The sequence below is a fragment of the Pseudomyrmex gracilis genome, unplaced genomic scaffold (assembly GCF_002006095.1).
Source record: "Pseudomyrmex gracilis isolate BER0280 unplaced genomic scaffold, ASM200609v1 scaffold_22, whole genome shotgun sequence".
Classification (NCBI taxonomy): domain Eukaryota; kingdom Metazoa; phylum Arthropoda; class Insecta; order Hymenoptera; family Formicidae; genus Pseudomyrmex; species Pseudomyrmex gracilis.
Window position 1 is genome coordinate 933,900 of NW_018020606.1, and position 18,044 is coordinate 951,943.

The window sequence follows — 18,044 nt, forward strand, 5'->3', positions numbered from 1 at the left end:
TTTGCAATTTGTATCTTTTTCTTAATTTTATTAAAATTGTCGTCTTTTTTTATTTTTCATGTACACTACTAATGCACAAAAATATTTTAATTAATGTCAAGAAGAAGAACCTTGTAATGCGTCATACGATGATAATACAAATTCGAAGAAGCGGTAAAACGCTTTCCACACATTGGACATTCGTGAGGACGTTCACCGGTATGAATTCTAATATGAGTATTTAACGAGCTGCTCGTACTAAACATTTTGCCGCATATTGTGCAGCCATGTGGTTTCTCTCCTGTAATAGAGTTTTTAATATTTTAGAATGATGTAACGATGTAATGATTTTTTAATGTAATAGATTTTTTACTATTTGCAAACACATTATAGAAGAAAACTACTTTTTTTTACATATAATTTTTTGTACACATTTGCATAAAGTTTGTGACACACAGGTTTATAATTATTATATTAGATTTATTTGTCTTGGATATATATTTACCTGTATGCGTTCGTAAATGTCTTTTCAAAAGAGAAGGTCTATCAAAACTTTTACCGCATGTTTGACAAGGAAGATGTCGTTGAATTTTAAACGTATTAACAATATCATTTTTCCATGCAGTTCCATGTCTACTTAAATCCAACGGCGTATTCTGCGTTACGTTCCATACTATTGGCATATTTATTCAACTGATTAAATTATAAAATAATTTTACAATAATAAATATTATGACAAACATCTATACAACTGACACAACAAAACTTAATTTTTTATTTAAATTGATTTTGTAACATGTATATATATTTGTTTTTACTTTTTAATTAATTTTTAAACGTCTTATTAAAAACTCTACGCATCGTATTTTTATCAAAACCGTATATTACACATAAAAAATATAAAATATCTAATAATTGTTTAAATACATTTTATTATTATATATTTACCGGACATGATAAGTTTGTGTTTCCGATAATCTGCCAAACTAGGCAAATAGTACTTTTATACGAGAGACAGACAAACGACTTTTCTGTATCGAATTATTACTCTTCTTTCACATGCGTAGCACTTTACCACCTCGAACAGATTAAACTTGTGATTTGAAGTAAGAAGTGGTGCAGCTACGACCGCAACCTTGTAGCGCATGTGCTAAAGACGGGCGGTGTTTTTGCACAGGGCGGAGTTTAAACGTTGTATATGATATGGATAAATACACAATACTTTGATTAAATTACATATACAACACGTCTCAACAAAACATGTTGTTTACATGAAGATTAGTGCAAAAAAGCTATAACTTATCAATTTTTATACATAAAGTGTATAAAACATCCTGTTAAATATTATTTGTTTAAAGTAGGTTCTAATCACTCTTTCTCTTACTTTCTTTCTCTCTCTCTCTTTGTCTCTATTTTTTATCGTTTTCTTCTATTCTTTTGTAACTGCGCGATTCCTTTATGACTATGCAAAACTAACCGAATTCACACGAACTTTCTGGATAGAAATGGCAAAAATAAAAAAAAAATAACAAAGAGTTAAAGTATAAAGTTATAAAATATTTATTAAAATATTTAACATTCTTTACTTCTCCTTGTTTTGTAGTTCTTACAATAATGCAAGAGAACACGCGCGCAATATGTACGAACTACCTAAGTATAGTCGCTTATTTGATCGCAAAGATGATGGACTTTATCGTACGAATAAAGTTTATGAAGCAGGTAGCCAATATGCTTCGTCACCATATTCATTATTGTCCACAGCATTCGCTTGTGAATGATACGAAGCAGTGGTGAGATAATTCGTCGTGTGGCATCGAAGTACACATCGGACGTCCTACCGTGTGGATCCCTCATTTGTCAAAGCGCAGGATATTAAAGCCGTTGAATAGCTCTGCAGGATCTTTACAAATCGGTTCATCATCGACCGTAGATGACAATGTATACGTGTGTATATGTATATCTGCTGTGTAGCGTCGCGACATTATCGGAGCTGATCGATTATTGCGGCATGAAAACTAAATATTCTTGGATTCTTTCACGTCTTGTCCAGATAATAATACATTATCTCGAAACAATAAAATTCTTGACGGACAAAAATAAAATAAAGATATAAATAAAAATATACTTTTTCTGGATTACTAAAAAACCAGACCAGACTAGCTTAGAATGATGCAGAAGCAAATATATAACTAGATGATATTATGTTAAACAGAATTTTTGTAATGACATTATGTAATGAGTATAAAAACACATATAATAATATTTTGTTAATTTTATATTGTTGTCTTTGAGACCGCTTGTACATAAATTAAGAAAAGTTAATTATTTTTAACCATTGGATCATGTAAATTCTGTGTTGCAAATCCCAAGTTAGGTACAGACTGAAATCTCATTTTTCTCATCTGCGATACATATTCTAGTTCTAATATAATTAATTCATTCTCGCCCGTACGAAGATAAGGAGCTGGTACATACAAAGTGATTTGCGGACCGACCAACGGCCAATATCTACCGAGATTATGACCATTTATAAAAGCTACTCCCTTTCCCCATCCAGTTGTATCTAGATATGTGTCTAACGGTTGCCCACTGATCGTGAACCGTCCTCGCAAGAATACCGGACCATTGTTTAAAGTCCCGCTATTAATTTCTATGCTCGTCAAGTTGCGAAGTGGGGACATATTAGAAAAAACATATCCTGTTATATTCCAGTTGTACAACGAAATTCCGTTGATTGTTACGTTCGATATACCCTATATAGCAAGAAAAAGTTTAATTATTTCAAAATGTTCAATAATAAAAAATAGCTGCAAATAATTTGTGTTTTATTAAGAAAATATTATTTCAATTAAAATATACGATACCTTAAAATCGTGAATTTCATTGCCAAAGTTTAGACGTCCTTGATTTTCCACTAATAGACTCAAACGACGACCGTAAGGATTCTCCAGAGGCAGAGTAAATATCTTATCAATGCGACTCAGAGTGCCACATAATCGATCGTCTACGTAAACCAGCGCTCTGTCTTTTGTTATTGCTCGCAATATAGCTGGATCCGAAATAGAAGAAGATAATTGCGTCTCATAAAGTACAAAACCTTGATTCACAGAAAGAGCCTCGAAGGTTACGGGATAATCATTAGTTACTCGGATGACCACAAATGGTGATAGACGGTCGAGCAATTTTTGAATCGGTTCTAATGATATTGGACCGTAATTGCCTTTCGGAGATGCGGTTGGAAGAGACATGTTTGGCAATGGTAGATACTGCAATTTTAATATGTAAATCTAACTTATTTAGAATAGAAATACTTATAGTAATACATATTTTACTTTCTCTTAGATAACTATTAAAGTAAAAAAGAAAATTAAGACCAAAGGTACGTATATGTATATTATCACAAAAACACATACGTAACTAATAACATCTCTTATAGCAAAGTATTTATCTGTCGGATCTCCCGCTTCGGTCAAAGGAGCGTCATAATCATAAGAAGTCAACTGCGGATTATATGCATTTGCACCGCCATTAGCACCTGTCTCAAAATAATTATTACACTCGAAATGATTAGTTGTTCTTGCTAATCAAAACAAATTTTGTTTTTATGTACTAACCAGAAGTAAAGCCGAAATTTGTACCGCCATAGAACATGTAAAAATTAACAGAAGCGCCTAAATCAAGCATTTCCTTCAATGTCTTAGTAATAGCTTCGGTTTTTACTCTTTGAAAGGATTCTCCCCAGTGCGTTAACCATCCTGGATAAAATTCAGAATTCACTAGTGGACCCTAAAAATGTCTCAAAGTGATGAAATATGCTAATGTCTTAAGGATTTGTGGACAGTGATATCGCTTACTCTAGGCTGATAAAGACGCATGGACTGGAAACTGTTTGTCACGTTAACAGATGTTCCAAAGTCGACGGTGGCGTACGCACCGGGTACAAAACCGCAACGAAGTAGAGACGCGGATGCACCGTCAGTAGTATAAAGAAGAGCCTTATTGCCGATTTTTTCAACAAAAATATCTTTTAACATGTCCGTGTATTCCGTGTCGCAAGCATTATAACTTCCATATTCGTTTTCTATCTATGTTATCGCATATAAAATAACAATGAAACAAGACAGAAATTAATATAATCAATGCGTAAGAATAATAAAATATGTATATTTAATACTAAGTAGTATTAAATGTATAATAACAATATCTTTTATATAAGCAGTTACCTGAACCATAATTATTGGTCCCCCATTGCCTCTTAAAAGTGATTTTACTTTTTCTAACACCTGATTCAGATACGATGTAGCATATCTTATAAAAGCTACGACAATATAAAAATAATTAAAATTAAATTTGAATAATGTTAGTTAATGTATTACATACAATTAAAATATAATAAAGTATAGGAGGCGTAGTAAAGGATAGGAAATACAATTAAAGAAAGTAGAAAGGTTCTCTTGTATCTTTTATCGTGGAAGTATTAGATCATTAGATATGACAAGTCGATTTTATATCAAATAATTTCTGTGAAAACAAAGTATACTATTGTATATAATAATATTGAAAAGCTTTTACTATTTAGAATAAATATTTTGTTATTGTAAAATCTTTATTTTATTTTCTTAAGTAAAAATATGCTTATGCTTATTAGAACGTTTCATAAAAACCGAGAGATAGATACAGAGTATGTTGAGTTTCCGCTTGTAAACTAGTAGTTTGTAAGTGTATTTCTCCACTACCTATATTTTCACTAACACTAGTGTGTGTATTTGTTTCCTTTCTACATATATTTGTTTCTTTTCACAACGTACGTGTAGCACGCTCTCACATTGTGTGCGCATCTGTTCACGCAAGCGCGACCTAACACAGCGCTAGTAAAAAAAGTATCGAAAAAAAAGAACTTATTTTCTCCTACATTTCCATCAACTAACTATTAACTTATAAGTGAAAATTATTGTTTAGAAAATCATACTAAAAAATTATATCTCACCTGCGTCTTTGGTACGTAATCTTATATTTGGCACCTCACGAAGCAACCAGTATGGTAAACCACCCTAAGAATCAAATATATATATATTGTTTTTCTACATATATTACATATAATTGTAAATAATAATACATATATATAGGTAATATTACATAATAACTTTTTTTTTGTTTTTTTCTCATAATAACTTTTTCTTTTAAGTACGTGTAAAAAAAATACAGGCAAGTTTTAAGTTATTAAACTTTAGATATAAAAAAATTAGTAAGAATAAGTGAACAAGTTGTATTATTACTTATGCTGACTCTACACCAAACACTTAGTGTATTTTTTTACCAAATCTCTTTCCGCGCAAATATACGGTCCCGGTCGCAACAATACAAGCAAATCTTCTTCTTGCGCAATATTTAAGAATTCTACTAGATCTGCATCGCCGACCCAGTTAAATTGACCTGGTTCTGGTTCGTGTAGGCTCCATTCGACGTAACTATACAAAAGAATATTCTTAGACAATATCTTGCATTTATTCTAAACTATTGTTTTATATATATATATACATGTGTGTGTGTATATATATTTATCTCTTGTTATATATATGTGTATGATGTGTATAAGCAAATGTTACATAAATTGCCAAAAAAACTGTAATTAAATATATTAAAAGAATTTAAAATATTAAATAAAGGCAAACACAATTTCGCATACGTGGAAACAGCATTAAGCCCTGCAGCTCGTATTTTTTTTAAACGATCCCTCCAATATTGTCTCGGTGCCCGAAAGTAATGAAAACTACCAGAAACATATCGGAAAGGTTTCCCATCTAATAAAAACTGATTGTTTTCGTAATCCACTTCAAAACTGTATTGCCAGTTGGTATTCTGCAAATGTTTTTGTTAAAAAATACTTTGGAAAAAATGATAATAATTATAATGTTGACAATTATAACTATACAATAAGAATACATGTATATATATTTGTATTATATATGTATATACTCACCCAAAATATGTAGCTTTTAGCAAAAAAAGTATGTGATATAATATTTAAATATTTAAGTATTGAATGTTATTTTTTTCTTATCTACAAGCAACTTAAGTTTTGAAAATTTTTTATAGAATATTATAAATAAATATATATAATATTTAAAAGTCTTTCGGTTTTTTTTTCAATTTATGAGTAGATCGTGCTTTATATGCGTCCATGTAAAAAACAGTTCTAAATTCAAGTAACGTTTTAGCTTTCCATTCCATCAATATTTTAATCTAGAGTACGAGGTCGAGGTCAATCATCAATCGGTAGAATCAATTTACATCAACTTTACGACTTGCAAGCAAGAAGTTTACAAGTTTATGCAAATATATACTTGTAGATTTTATATCTATTTTGTTTTATTAAATAAAGAAATCTCTATTTAACATTCTCTCTTTCTTTCTCTCTCTCTTTCTTTCTTTCTCGTTTAAAAAAAATATTCAATAAATGTTTTATCTCGCTATATATGATTTTTAAATATTCTTGCAAAGAGATTGTGAAAATTCATAGATTAATTTAAGTTTCAATATTAATAACAACATGCAGAAGTTTATAAATGGAAAACAATCGTTTTGATAAGAAACTGTATGGAAAAACATTACAAAAATTTGCAAATTTGTAAAAATGTATAATCTAGAAATTGATTGCTACATGTTGTGTTTACATACGTTATTTGGTAGGTTTATTGTCTCCGCTGTAACACTACTCAATGCCAAGGCTGTCACGATCATCAACGACCACATTTTTGAACGAGCTAATCTCGCGTCGTGATACATACAGCTGCGATCTTCGCTCACTTTCCACTCTCGCACGTTACTGACGTTACCACAGCGTATCTAACAATAAGACAAGTCGCTTGCGTTTAAGTTCATTATTGGGGAGATATGATACTTATTATATATCGAGTTTATCATTCAAATACCCGTGATAATTTCATCGTGTACTTTTTATCTGAGACTTTTATCTGAAAGATAACGAACAAAAACAATACACTTGATTTAAAATGTTTTTAGTGATATTCTTGTGTAATAAAAATACATATCTCAAGTGTATTTCTTAAAAGATAATCTTTGATTTTTTAAGTATGAAGCAAAGTATAAAATATATCACGTATATAATGATATTTTACAAATATGTATATATTTCATGTAAACTATATAAATTATATTGCGATTATTTGATTATATATAAATGATAAATATAAAAAAATTATAAATGAGAAAAAACAATTAAGTTTTTTTTTTAAATCAGAATTTTTATGTTATTTTTTCTATATACATAAAACGGAGGTTTTCTATTGCTTATTATATTTACAACAACAAAATTATAAAGTATGTATAGTATAATAAAAAATGAGATCAATGTATATATAAAATGACAGAGTAAATAATAATAAAGCAATTGTCAATAAAAAATACATGTACAGTTGAATCTCGATAACTCGAATCTCAAGCGAAGAGCTAAAATCTTTGAATTGTAGAGGTTTCGACCTATCGAAGAGCTTTTTTCCTTTTCGCGGAGCGGAAGGACATGAACAAAATTTTCGTCTTATAGAGATTTTTAAGTTATAGAGGTTCGAGTTATCGAGGTTTGACTGTATATATACATGTTGATCAATATTATCATTTACAGGTAAAATAAAGAAATGCAGATGGTAAAAAGTACATTTTTGCATATACACTACTATGCGACTCTTGCGTTTAACTATTACTCGATCGGATATAATATAATGATTATCTGTTGCAGATAACACAGATCTAGAAGCAACGAGTATCGAGTGTATATATTTGCTATACACACATACACACACAAATATATATGCAATAATTTTAAATATACACATAAACATACATTGTGAATTGCTGTAATTGTGCAGCAGAAAGATATGTGTGCATAAAACTATATGTAGTCATTTAGATTAGACAACTGGAAAGATAGAAATTATTCACGAATAAATTTTTTTTAAGCTGTATTCATTAACAATAAAAGACACAGGAAACAAATGGGCGGCACAAAACGTAACAATAAATTGTGTCGTACAATTTACTTTGTGGGCGCCCTTCAGTGAAAAGAATCAAGTTAAATATGTTTAAAATATTAAATATATCTAAGATATTTGTGTGATAAACGCGTAATCAGTTTAATTAATTCAGATCTTATTATATGTAAACTCGTATCTCATAACCACACGATTAATTTAAAAACTTTGAAGTCTTTAAATAGTTGTGTCATGATATAAGATATTGTAAGATATCAAACAAGTAATATTCCCTTGAATAACGTGTGGTCAACAAATTTGTAACAATTAAGCCAATTAATGCAGATGACACGTGAAAATGTCTATGTCTCATATATCAACACTTTTGGCGCTCTTGTACATATGTATATATTATAAAAGACTGAGTTAACTGAGGTTAATGGAGAAACTACTGTTCTGCAGCGTCTACTTAGTATATGATATATTGGTGTATTCAAACAAAAATTCAAAATTAATTACTATTTTATATTTTTCTATAAGCGTAGAAAAATTAATTATAAAATTATCGATAAAATTAAATATACGGTGAAAGATATACGAATTGTTGCTTTATCTTGTTTTTATATTGTTTGCTTAAAAAATTCTAATAATATAACAAATTATGCTGTAAAAAAAACACAATCAGAAAAAATCCCGTACCATTAAATAGATAGAACATATATACTAGATATAATATGTATATATATTTATATATCAAGGCTTTATTTTATCTGCGTTTTATCTTTTTTAAGTTTTCTTGAGAATTCTTGAGAGATTTAAGTCTTCTATGTTAATAATAAAACAAAAAAGACACAACATGCAATGTTTAGATATTAGATAAAACAAGCAGTAAAAGAAACAATTTCTAAAGTAGAGAGACAATTATTGTTCTAAAGCTAATATCTTACGGCTTGTTTTTATATATTTCTGGAACTTTTCCAATTCACTTCTGTCATCTCGTTTATACAATTGCACAGGTAAATATAGTAGATAGAGATTTTCTAGTGGTCTTCCGTAACAGGCGCCGCGTCTCGACGTGACGTTGGCGCCGATATCCCTTCTCTTGGAAGCTGAAGAGAACAAGCAGCTTGTGAAAGAATTTACACGACTTACGTATCAAATAAGTGACAGTCGTTATACTCGAGCCAGTCAGTTCTGTACGAACTGCATGCGCAAGCAAACGCATACTCCAGTTACTATATTACGTTTACGTGAGTGTATAAATTCGAGGTCTCGAATCTCCAGCAAACAAACGGATATCTAAGTTTCATTTATGTAAGCAACTAAGTACGTTTATGTAGCAACTAGTACTTTTGTTTAGGCATAGTATTAATCGATGAGTAATTGATTATTTTATTTTAGAATAAATAACTAGTATTTTTTTGCACGGCTTTGCACAAAATGCAAATCAAAAGTTTCCAAGTTTCTTATAAATTTTATCTCGTTTAACAAGCTTAGATAATGATTTTTTTATTTTAAAAAAGAGTAGAAATTTTTTAGTATCATTTGTCACACAAATACATTATTTATATATACATATATATATATATGTATATATATTTTTGTTTCTAATACTTTTAATATATAAAAGAATGTTTATAAATAAAAAAACTTGAAAAATTACATAAAATTATCATTTATATACTATTGGTTAATATCAATTTTATTTTTTCCAAGTTATAACTAAAGTCAAAGTCAGCAAGTTTATGCACAGTCAGTAACACAAGAATATTTATACATGAATTTATTTTATTGATATTTACGGTTCAAGAAATTCAATTTGTGACAAGTTAGTAAGAAGTTTTTCAGAATTTTCTGAATTGTTGACGAAAAGAAACATTATTTGAATTTACCAATATTGTAAAATAAGAGCAATTAACAACTTTTGTTAATCTTAATGATATGCAATACGAAAAAAAACACATGTAAAATAAGGAATAATGTTTGCGAAAAAATAAACTGTTTGAAATATTAGATGTGACGTTTACGCCAATTGAAATTTCCGCGCGCCAATTGTAATTAGACCGTAGCAGGAACAATAACAATAATAGTAATAACACGATAATAACAGCGAAAAGAAAATTATATCTACGTGAAAAATCATTAAATGCATCTTCATGTTTTATGTCTTTTATTCTGTTTTTTATTTTTTCTTCTCAGTTCAATATCCTGTCACTTTTGCATGATGTTAAGTGAGCACATTTCCTTCAAGATTCCTTTTGCGATAAATTGTTAACACAAGCAATCATCACGATATTAATATCGTAATACGAGATATAAAGTATGAATCTTATGATGTACCAAACTGTGTTAACAGAATTTGTTTACTCAGATGTTGGATAACAGAACTTTATTTAATGGAATTGTCTAGATAAATATACTATTTAATTATGCTGACATAAATAATTTTGATTGTTTACACAAAAATGTTAGGAAATGTCGTAAAGAATCGTGATATAAGACAAAAATATGTAATTTGTTTAATATATTAAATATATGTATTTAATTTGTTAAACAAGAGAAAATACTACGTGTAAAATTATTAATTCTTATTTTTTATACTCAATGGTGATACTTTTATATTATGATTGATGTATATTATTTAATCTCCCGTTAGAGCTTTGGTATGAAATTATAATTCAAGAATGTTGAAAGGAAGTGATTGTCTCGCAAAAAATTAAGTTCTTAGTAGATTATAAGAGATAGAAGAAATAAAAGAGCAAGTGAAAGGAGAAAAGACAAGTTTATATATAAAAGAATAAACTGATTGTTAAGAATATAAAAGATAAAAAAGAGATATAAAAGAATAAACTGATTGTACAACACAAATTTTGCGTTTACCTATTAAATAATAAAATTAAAATAAACAAACAAATGTTCATTACAGATTGATTGCCTTGATTTGTGTTATTTACATTTTTTTCATCATTTATATTACAGATATTTAAAAACCATAAGAGTGGAATTACACAAAAAGTAGAAACAGAGGATAGTGATATGAAGAAACCAAAAGAACATGGTACGTTTCTGAATATAAATTATAATATATATATTAAATTATAATATATATATATATATATATATATATATATATATTAACTTATAATATATATATACATAAAGAAATAACAAAAAACTTTGTATATAATGATTCATATATATTTAACTTATATTTTTAATTTATATATGTTTATATATATTTAATGTTAACTTAATACGTGTTAAAACTAAACAACTTTATATTACTAACATAACGACATCGTCATTGACACATTAATGAGATGTATCAACCGAGAATACAAATTTCTAATAAAATTTCTCTTTTTAATTCTTTTTTTAAAAAATAGTTTTACATACTTTTTTAAAAAACTAGTTTTACATACTTTTTACTTTCATATTTTTTTGTTGATTTTATATAAAATTTAATCAATTCAAGATATTTCAAATGCATGTGTAACTTTGAAAACTATATATAAAAGAAAAAACGATAACGCGTTTTTTTATATTTTTGTAAACCAATACAATCAACACTCTACATTTGTTGTAAAAAATCTGTGTTAAATTAAATTAATTTCTTTTAGCGACATATAATATAACAATGCTAGAATTTATATCTACATGACAACTTAAAAAACAAAAACTGACCTCTTAAGTTTTCAAAGAAGAATTTTGATGCAAACGCCCGAGATTGAAGGTTGTCTTCTTGATGTCTCGAGGTTAGCACGTATTTTATGGTTCACTGACTAGGATTTTTTCTTCTGCAAACTGGTTTGGTCGTCATTTAGCATAATGCACAGTACATACGTTTACAACATGTAGTAGTGTATTACTGTCATATCAAGTGATTATCGATAGCACTTTATATGAAATTCGTGTCACCATATTCTCAAAAATTCATTTGCATAAATAATGTTTTTTTTGTACTTATATACCACCCCCGTGCGCGCGCACAAAATAAATTAAAATAAAAAGTATAATGCTTTAATTTAAAATATCTCAAACTTACTTTTTTTTATAAAAAAACTTTTTTACAAAAATGTGTAATAAAGAAGAAATAGTTTGATCTCTTACTTTTTTTTTGATAAAGTTACCACTTATCGAATTTGACACAAAATTTGTCTGATGTGTTCTAATGAAAATTATTAGTGAGCTAAGAAAGAAATACATTTAAATTTATGAAATTATCATAACTAATTTTTTGCTATTTGCTTTTGTAAACAAAAACATACACATTTCTTTCTTAGATTTTTCTATTTTACTTTTTTTCATCTCAGTTTTATAAAATAGTATATACTAATATTTATTTTTTAAAGAACTTAATTAAAACTTCTTTAAATCTAATCTTATATTCAAAAATATTTATAAACACTTTATAACTTGTAAATATTTATGAACATTGTATTAGTTATAAATATTTATAAACTATTGTATTGTAAGCAAGCAAGGTCAGATCTTTAACTATGTAAATACTTCCAACAATTGCTATTGTGGATAAAGTAATTTTGATTATCGAGTACTGCAAGGAAAATCACACGCTGTTTTTCTCGCTTAATATATTCTTCCGAGATGGATTTTATATGTTCACGCGCAATTAAGTTTACATGATTTCTCGTTTTATCGTTGTTGGAAATATATCATCATAATCATAAATTACCAGTGCTAATAAATTTTGTATAAACAGATAAATACATTAACAAATATAAGTTAATATAAATGTGAACTTTTTTTCATGTAATGTAAACTACTTGATCAATCTAAAAGTAAAAGTATTTGATTACTATATAAATGTTTATATAAGAGATAAATGAAAATTTTTTATATTTTATTCTTTCAACTGTATTGCACATATTTTATATATACGTGTACATAAAATTTTTTATGTAAATTTTTTATACAAGTATTATATCAGGCAACATGACTAAGTATATATTTTTTATTATAAGTTTATATGAACACACAAAAAAAGAGTTGTTTTAATGCAAGAGAATAATTTATATATGTGTGTAATATACATAAGTAAAGAAACAAAAGTTTCTTATAAAATGATTTTTCACAGGAAACATAAACGCTAGGCAAATTCCTAATTGTAAAGATGTTGAATCTGGCGCTAATGTGGATGCCGTTCAAATCGCGATCGGTGATCTCGGCAGGTGGCAAATTATCGTCTGTCTGGCAGTTTCTCTGGTCAAATTTCCGGTAGCTTGGCATCAATTGGCAATCGTCTTCATGGCTCCTCATCAAAACTACAACTGCACGAACCCGATTACTATAGATTTCAAAGATCAATGCTCGGTCAATCATAATGGCACGCTGATCAAATGCACAGAATGGGAGTACGATAGAAAGACATTTCCCGAGACCATCATATCGCAGGTAAATTTATATTAAGAATTTAAAAAACCATAAAGTTGTATTAAATGAAAAGTGAGAAATAAACATGTTTACAAAATTTAAATAAACCACTCAGAATATCTTTCTTTAAAAATGTTTAGTTATTTTTTTATAAAAGTTTTTTTATAAAATAAATAGACAAAAGTTACGACTAAATAAAAGTTACTGTTCCAGTGGAATTTAGTCTGCGATAGAACGCATTTTGCAAATATCCAACAGTCTATTCTTATGTTCGGAGTGCTTCTTGGAAATATAATCTTTGGTAGTCTTGCGGACAGGCAAGTGCACTGCATATTATCAAATGTGTGATAAAACAGGGAAATAAAAATATACATAATATATATATAAATATAGGTGTCTTACGTAGGTACGGCAGAAAAATGCCGCTGATGGTTTCTGTTGTTCTTCAACTGTTATCAGGCATTGCATGTGCTGCAGTTCCTTGGTTTCACGTTTTATTGCTAATGAAGCTATTGAGTGCATTGGCTACTGGAGGCACGATGGTTACTAGTTACGTAATTTGTAAGTATCTTAGCACTTTTTCAAACTTAATAAATTTAATCAGACAAAAAAAAGATTTCTTTTTGTACTAAGAAATTATATTGTATTTATAAATATTAAATTTTTTTCTTTTTTTTAAATAAACGTTTTTTTATATTCTTCTAGGTATGGAGATAGTAGGTACACAATGGCGAGCTGCTATCACTATTTTATATCAAATTCCGTTCAGTTTAGGCCATATGTCGTTAGCAGGACTTGCGTATTGGTTTCGACATTGGCAGCAACTACAAATTGCCATTACTCTTCCATCCATTATTCTTTTAAGCTATTGGTGGATAATACCTGAATCACCTAGATGGTTATTGGCTATGGGAAAACAGAAAGCAGCTTGCAAAATATTGCAGAAAGCAGCAAACATAAATAAAGTGAAAAATGTAGACATTTCTGAAATAGTTAGAAAACATTATCTGCACCAAGTAAGAATAACAAGCATTCAAGTTTTAGTGCTAATGAAAAGAAGCGCTCTCTTTTTCTCTTTTTCTTTTTTTTATCTTTTATTTTTTTTGTATATTTTAGAATCTTAAGAAATCTACGCTGGATCATAAAGCTTCATTTTTGGACTTGTTTCGCACACCAAACATGAGAGTTAAATCTCTTTCAATTTTCTTCAATTGGATGGTTTGCGGAATGGGTTTGTTTGGCATGTCACAATACATTGGCGAGGTCGGTGGCGATATTTTTATTAATTTCGCAATGTCAGGTGCTATACAAATTCCGGGAAACTTTGTCGCGTGGTGGGCAATGAATAAATTAGGTCGGCGAATTACTTTGATCTGCAGTAATTCCATAGCTGGCGCAGCCTGTTTATTCCTACTTATCGTAGCAAAAGGTAAAAATCTATCACGTGAATATTTTTTATCTATTATGAAATAATAGAAGCAATTTATAATAAGCAATATAATTATCAGGCAATTATTCAACTCTATACTACATACATACGCGCATGTTAGTAATATATACATTTATTTCTTATAGATATGGCGTGGCTGAGATTGCTTCTAGCATGTTCCAGTATTGTCGGCATGTCGGTATCGTTTACGACAGTCTATCTTTTCTCTGGAGAACTGTTTCCTACGGTTATAAGAAACATTGGAGTTGGTACAAGCAGCATGTTTGCCAGAGTAGGCTCTATTCTAGCACCCTTTGTAGTATCTTTGGTAAGTTTAGATATACATATTAGAAGAATAATTTAATATAACGAGAATGTGATTATAAATAAATGTTGTGTATGTGTGTAGCATCATGTTTCAAAATTTTTATTATGGAGATTTAGATCTGCAGATTACATATTTTTATATTTATTTATTTTATTTCATATATATTGCTGGATACACACACACATGCACATTTCGTGTACAAAAGTTTCCTAGATTACCAATAGTAGATATTATTTTAGAATTACATTGAAGCGTGGCTACCGCCTATTATTTTCGGAATTATGCCGTTAGCTGGAGCAGCGTTGTGTCTGTTATTACCCGAAACTGCCGGATGTATATTACCGGAAACGCTTCAGGACGGTGAAGAGTTTGGAAAGTACGTAAAAAAAATTCAATTTAGTATGTATTCTTTGTGTATATATAAACTCGAAATATTATTATGTAGAATACACACATATTCATATATATTTTAATTATATATATTTTATATACAACACAGTCGGGTTCATATGCTTTTAAATATTAAGTTGCACCAAATAATGTCTTTCATTATTTAAAATATTTTTGGTGCAACTTCTCTCTCTTTCTTTCTCTTGTGTAAAAGCACATATAGATTCCGGCTGTATGTGTACAAGAAGAGAAAAAAAAAGAACAATAATTATATATTTTTTTCTTTATTTAGAAAGAAACTGAAACAAAACCATGAGGATCTTCAAGCAGAAGCGATATTCTAAAGAAAAAGTTGGCTACAATAAGTCTTCAAATATTACCATACAGTTAAAGCTGTGCATCGAATTATTTGTGAATAACTCGAATGCAATTAATCAACTGCTAATATAGAGTAACTTTTTTAGCCACTTGCATTTATTAATTTTATTTATCATATTATTACATTGTATAATACATTAAAAGCGTGATAGTTATTTATTTATTTTATCACATGTATAATTTACAAAATATAAGAATATGATAATTATATAACAAAATTCAATATATTATTAGTAGAAAATTAGTTTCTTAAAAAGTTGAAAAAGTTTGCAAAAATAACAGAATGTTGCATAATTATTTCTAATAAAAGAGTATCGATTTTATTTGCATTATTTTATTTCCACATAAACAGCAAGTAAAAGAGATGAAAGTATTTAGATATTATAGTGACTTTTTAATACATAACTGGTTTTTAATTTTACTAAAAATTATTTTGTTTCCATAATATCAGGTTGGTCAGAAAGTCTTTTTGTATTTCTACGAATATGAATTTTAATACGAAAATACGAAAAGACTTTCTAACCAATATAAACCTTGCAATCTTTATTAAGTTTGACATTTTTTTCTCCTTTATGTCACTGTGCTACTGTACTATATACAAATATACAATATATACCGTACTATATAATAATATACAAAGAATATAATAATCTATTTTTATAATATATATATATATATACATGTATCGTAATAATAATTTAGTAATATCACACATCAACGTTTGTTATATCAACAAAGAGGATTTATGAAATAGACTATGCACTCCAGTTACGTGCAGTTTTGGTTCGTTAATCGAGAAATGGGCGTATAATTTAATCCGAGTACTTTATCTTTATGGCGCAAACGAGTTATACGGCCATTTATCAATTACAAATAAAAACAGGAGTTATGGTACATTTTACTAGTCCAGTGTTAACATAAATATTGATAAACGGAAATTGAAAGATAAATGGAAAATAAATCATTACACACTCACACACACACGCGCACGCGCGCAGAAGAGATATATGCATATATATATGTATACATGTATATCTTTTGTATGTGTGTGTGTGTAATAATTTATTAATATAAGTAATTTTATATAATATGATATATATGTATTATTATTATGGTGTGTCACAATTGAAGTATATATATAAATTATAATTTGCTTATGATAAAAAAAACATTTTTAAGTGTTTATCTCATTTATATATATTTGAGAGAGTGTGTGATTAAAATTAAAAATTATAATTAAAGAAACATTCTTTTTTAATTCAGCGCTTGTTATGATTGATTCTTGGTCTTTGTTTTATTTAAATGTTTTATCAAAGATAATTCGATATAAATTTAAGAAGAAACAAGTAATGTGATCAGATCAGACTATAGATATCCTTTATATGTGATTTTACAAATTATGAAGAATGAGAAGACAAAAAGAATCAGATAAACTTGATTAAAAAATCGGTTTGTAACTTACAATAAATATATTTAACTTATATCGATATATATATTTACGATATATATATTTAACTTATAGATCAATATAGATAAGCTTATTTAATGTATTGATCAAAAGATGCTATTAATTAGAAGTAGCAAAAATTATTATTTTCATGTGCGGCGGACACATTGTAGGATTGAAATTTTAGCCGTCATTTTAAAATAACCGCCGACTGTGTCTTTGGCTAGTCAATCCCTTGATAATTCAAGGAACTTTTAACTGCAACCTTTATAACTCCCGCGGCAGCTTCCGCGGGAACTCTCCCCGTCCCGTCGAACTCATCCTAGGGGCGCTACTTTCTTCCGCCCCCTTTACGACTGGTCTACTCTCTCTTTACGGAGCTGTACATCTTAAATAATTTATCCTAACGTAGTTGCCGGTGTTTTTATAACTGTTTTACCGCCCGCTCTCGCCGCCGTGATGTGCATTATTTAGCTTCGTCGGTTTTTTAAGCGAAGTCGCCGGGCGCGTAGGTGCGAAAAGACTGAAGGCCTATTCAGGCCACATCTGCAGAATTAAAATGTATGCCAGTGGTAGCCTCCGGCCCGCTACCGACATTCAATTAAATGTCGGATTTCGCGCGTGGCGCCATTAACCTGGCGCTGGGCACGCGAGTAATCTCTTAGAGAAATAAGAATGGCAATGGCAGAGACTGCGCCTGCCGTGCCTATAACG

The 18,044-nt window shown here is 28.9% G+C and overlaps 2 protein-coding genes across 4 annotated transcripts; one reads left to right on the forward strand and one right to left on the reverse strand.

The window, feature by feature from the left end:
- Window positions 1–2,236: 2,236 nt before the first annotated feature.
- LOC109851941 (beta-galactosidase) lies at window positions 2,237–6,849 on the reverse strand. Its single transcript, XM_020422573.1, has 10 exons — window positions 6,658–6,849; window positions 5,666–5,838; window positions 5,297–5,447; window positions 4,967–5,030; window positions 4,203–4,297; window positions 3,834–4,064; window positions 3,594–3,765; window positions 3,393–3,514; window positions 2,844–3,245; window positions 2,237–2,732 (listed from the first exon to the last, which is right to left on the reverse strand). Exons 1-10 carry the CDS (start codon window positions 6,763–6,765, stop codon window positions 2,298–2,300), a joined length of 1,953 nt encoding a protein of 650 aa, XP_020278162.1. The 5' UTR covers window positions 6,766–6,849; the 3' UTR covers window positions 2,237–2,297.
- Window positions 6,850–9,145: 2,296 nt separating this feature from the next.
- On the forward strand, window positions 9,146–16,025 carry LOC109851901 (organic cation transporter protein-like). Of its 3 annotated transcripts, XM_020422479.1 has the most exons (11): window positions 9,146–9,293; window positions 10,947–11,025; window positions 11,588–11,722; window positions 13,063–13,379; window positions 13,572–13,675; window positions 13,765–13,919; window positions 14,064–14,374; window positions 14,475–14,787; window positions 14,934–15,115; window positions 15,355–15,491; window positions 15,798–16,025. In XM_020422479.1, the coding sequence occupies exons 3-11, from the start codon at window positions 11,713–11,715 to the stop codon at window positions 15,847–15,849; spliced, it is 1,581 nt and encodes a 526-aa protein (XP_020278068.1). In that variant the 5' UTR covers window positions 9,146–9,293; window positions 10,947–11,025; window positions 11,588–11,712; the 3' UTR covers window positions 15,850–16,025. The 3 variants fall into 3 exon arrangements, with proteins under 3 accessions (XP_020278068.1, XP_020278067.1, XP_020278066.1); XM_020422478.1 differs by lacking the exon at window positions 11,588–11,722; XM_020422477.1 differs by lacking the exon at window positions 11,588–11,722 and having other exon boundaries at window positions 9,146–9,281.
- The last annotated feature ends 2,019 nt before the right edge of the window (window positions 16,026–18,044 follow it).

Bases quoted from the DNA above. Each gene is read 5' to 3' on its own strand.
- LOC109851901 (XM_020422478.1), top strand. From the start codon at position 11,004: ATGAAGAAACCAAAAGAACATG. The intron at 13,380-13,571 runs GTAAATTTATAT...TTACTGTTCCAG, and splicing joins CCGAGACCATCATATCGCAG to TGGAATTTAGTCTGCGATAG. The intron at 14,788-14,933 runs GTAAAAATCTAT...TATTTCTTATAG, and splicing joins CCTACTTATCGTAGCAAAAG to ATATGGCGTGGCTGAGATTG.
- LOC109851941 (XM_020422573.1), bottom strand. From the start codon at position 6,765: ATGTATCACGACGCGAGATTAGCTCGTTCAAAAATGTGGTCGTTGATG. The intron at 5,839-6,657 runs GTATGTAAACAC...AAACATTTGCAG, and splicing joins CAATAAACCTACCAAATAAC to AATACCAACTGGCAATACAG. The intron at 2,733-2,843 runs GTATCGTATATT...CTTGCTATATAG, and splicing joins ATGAAATTCACGATTTTAAG to GGTATATCGAACGTAACAAT.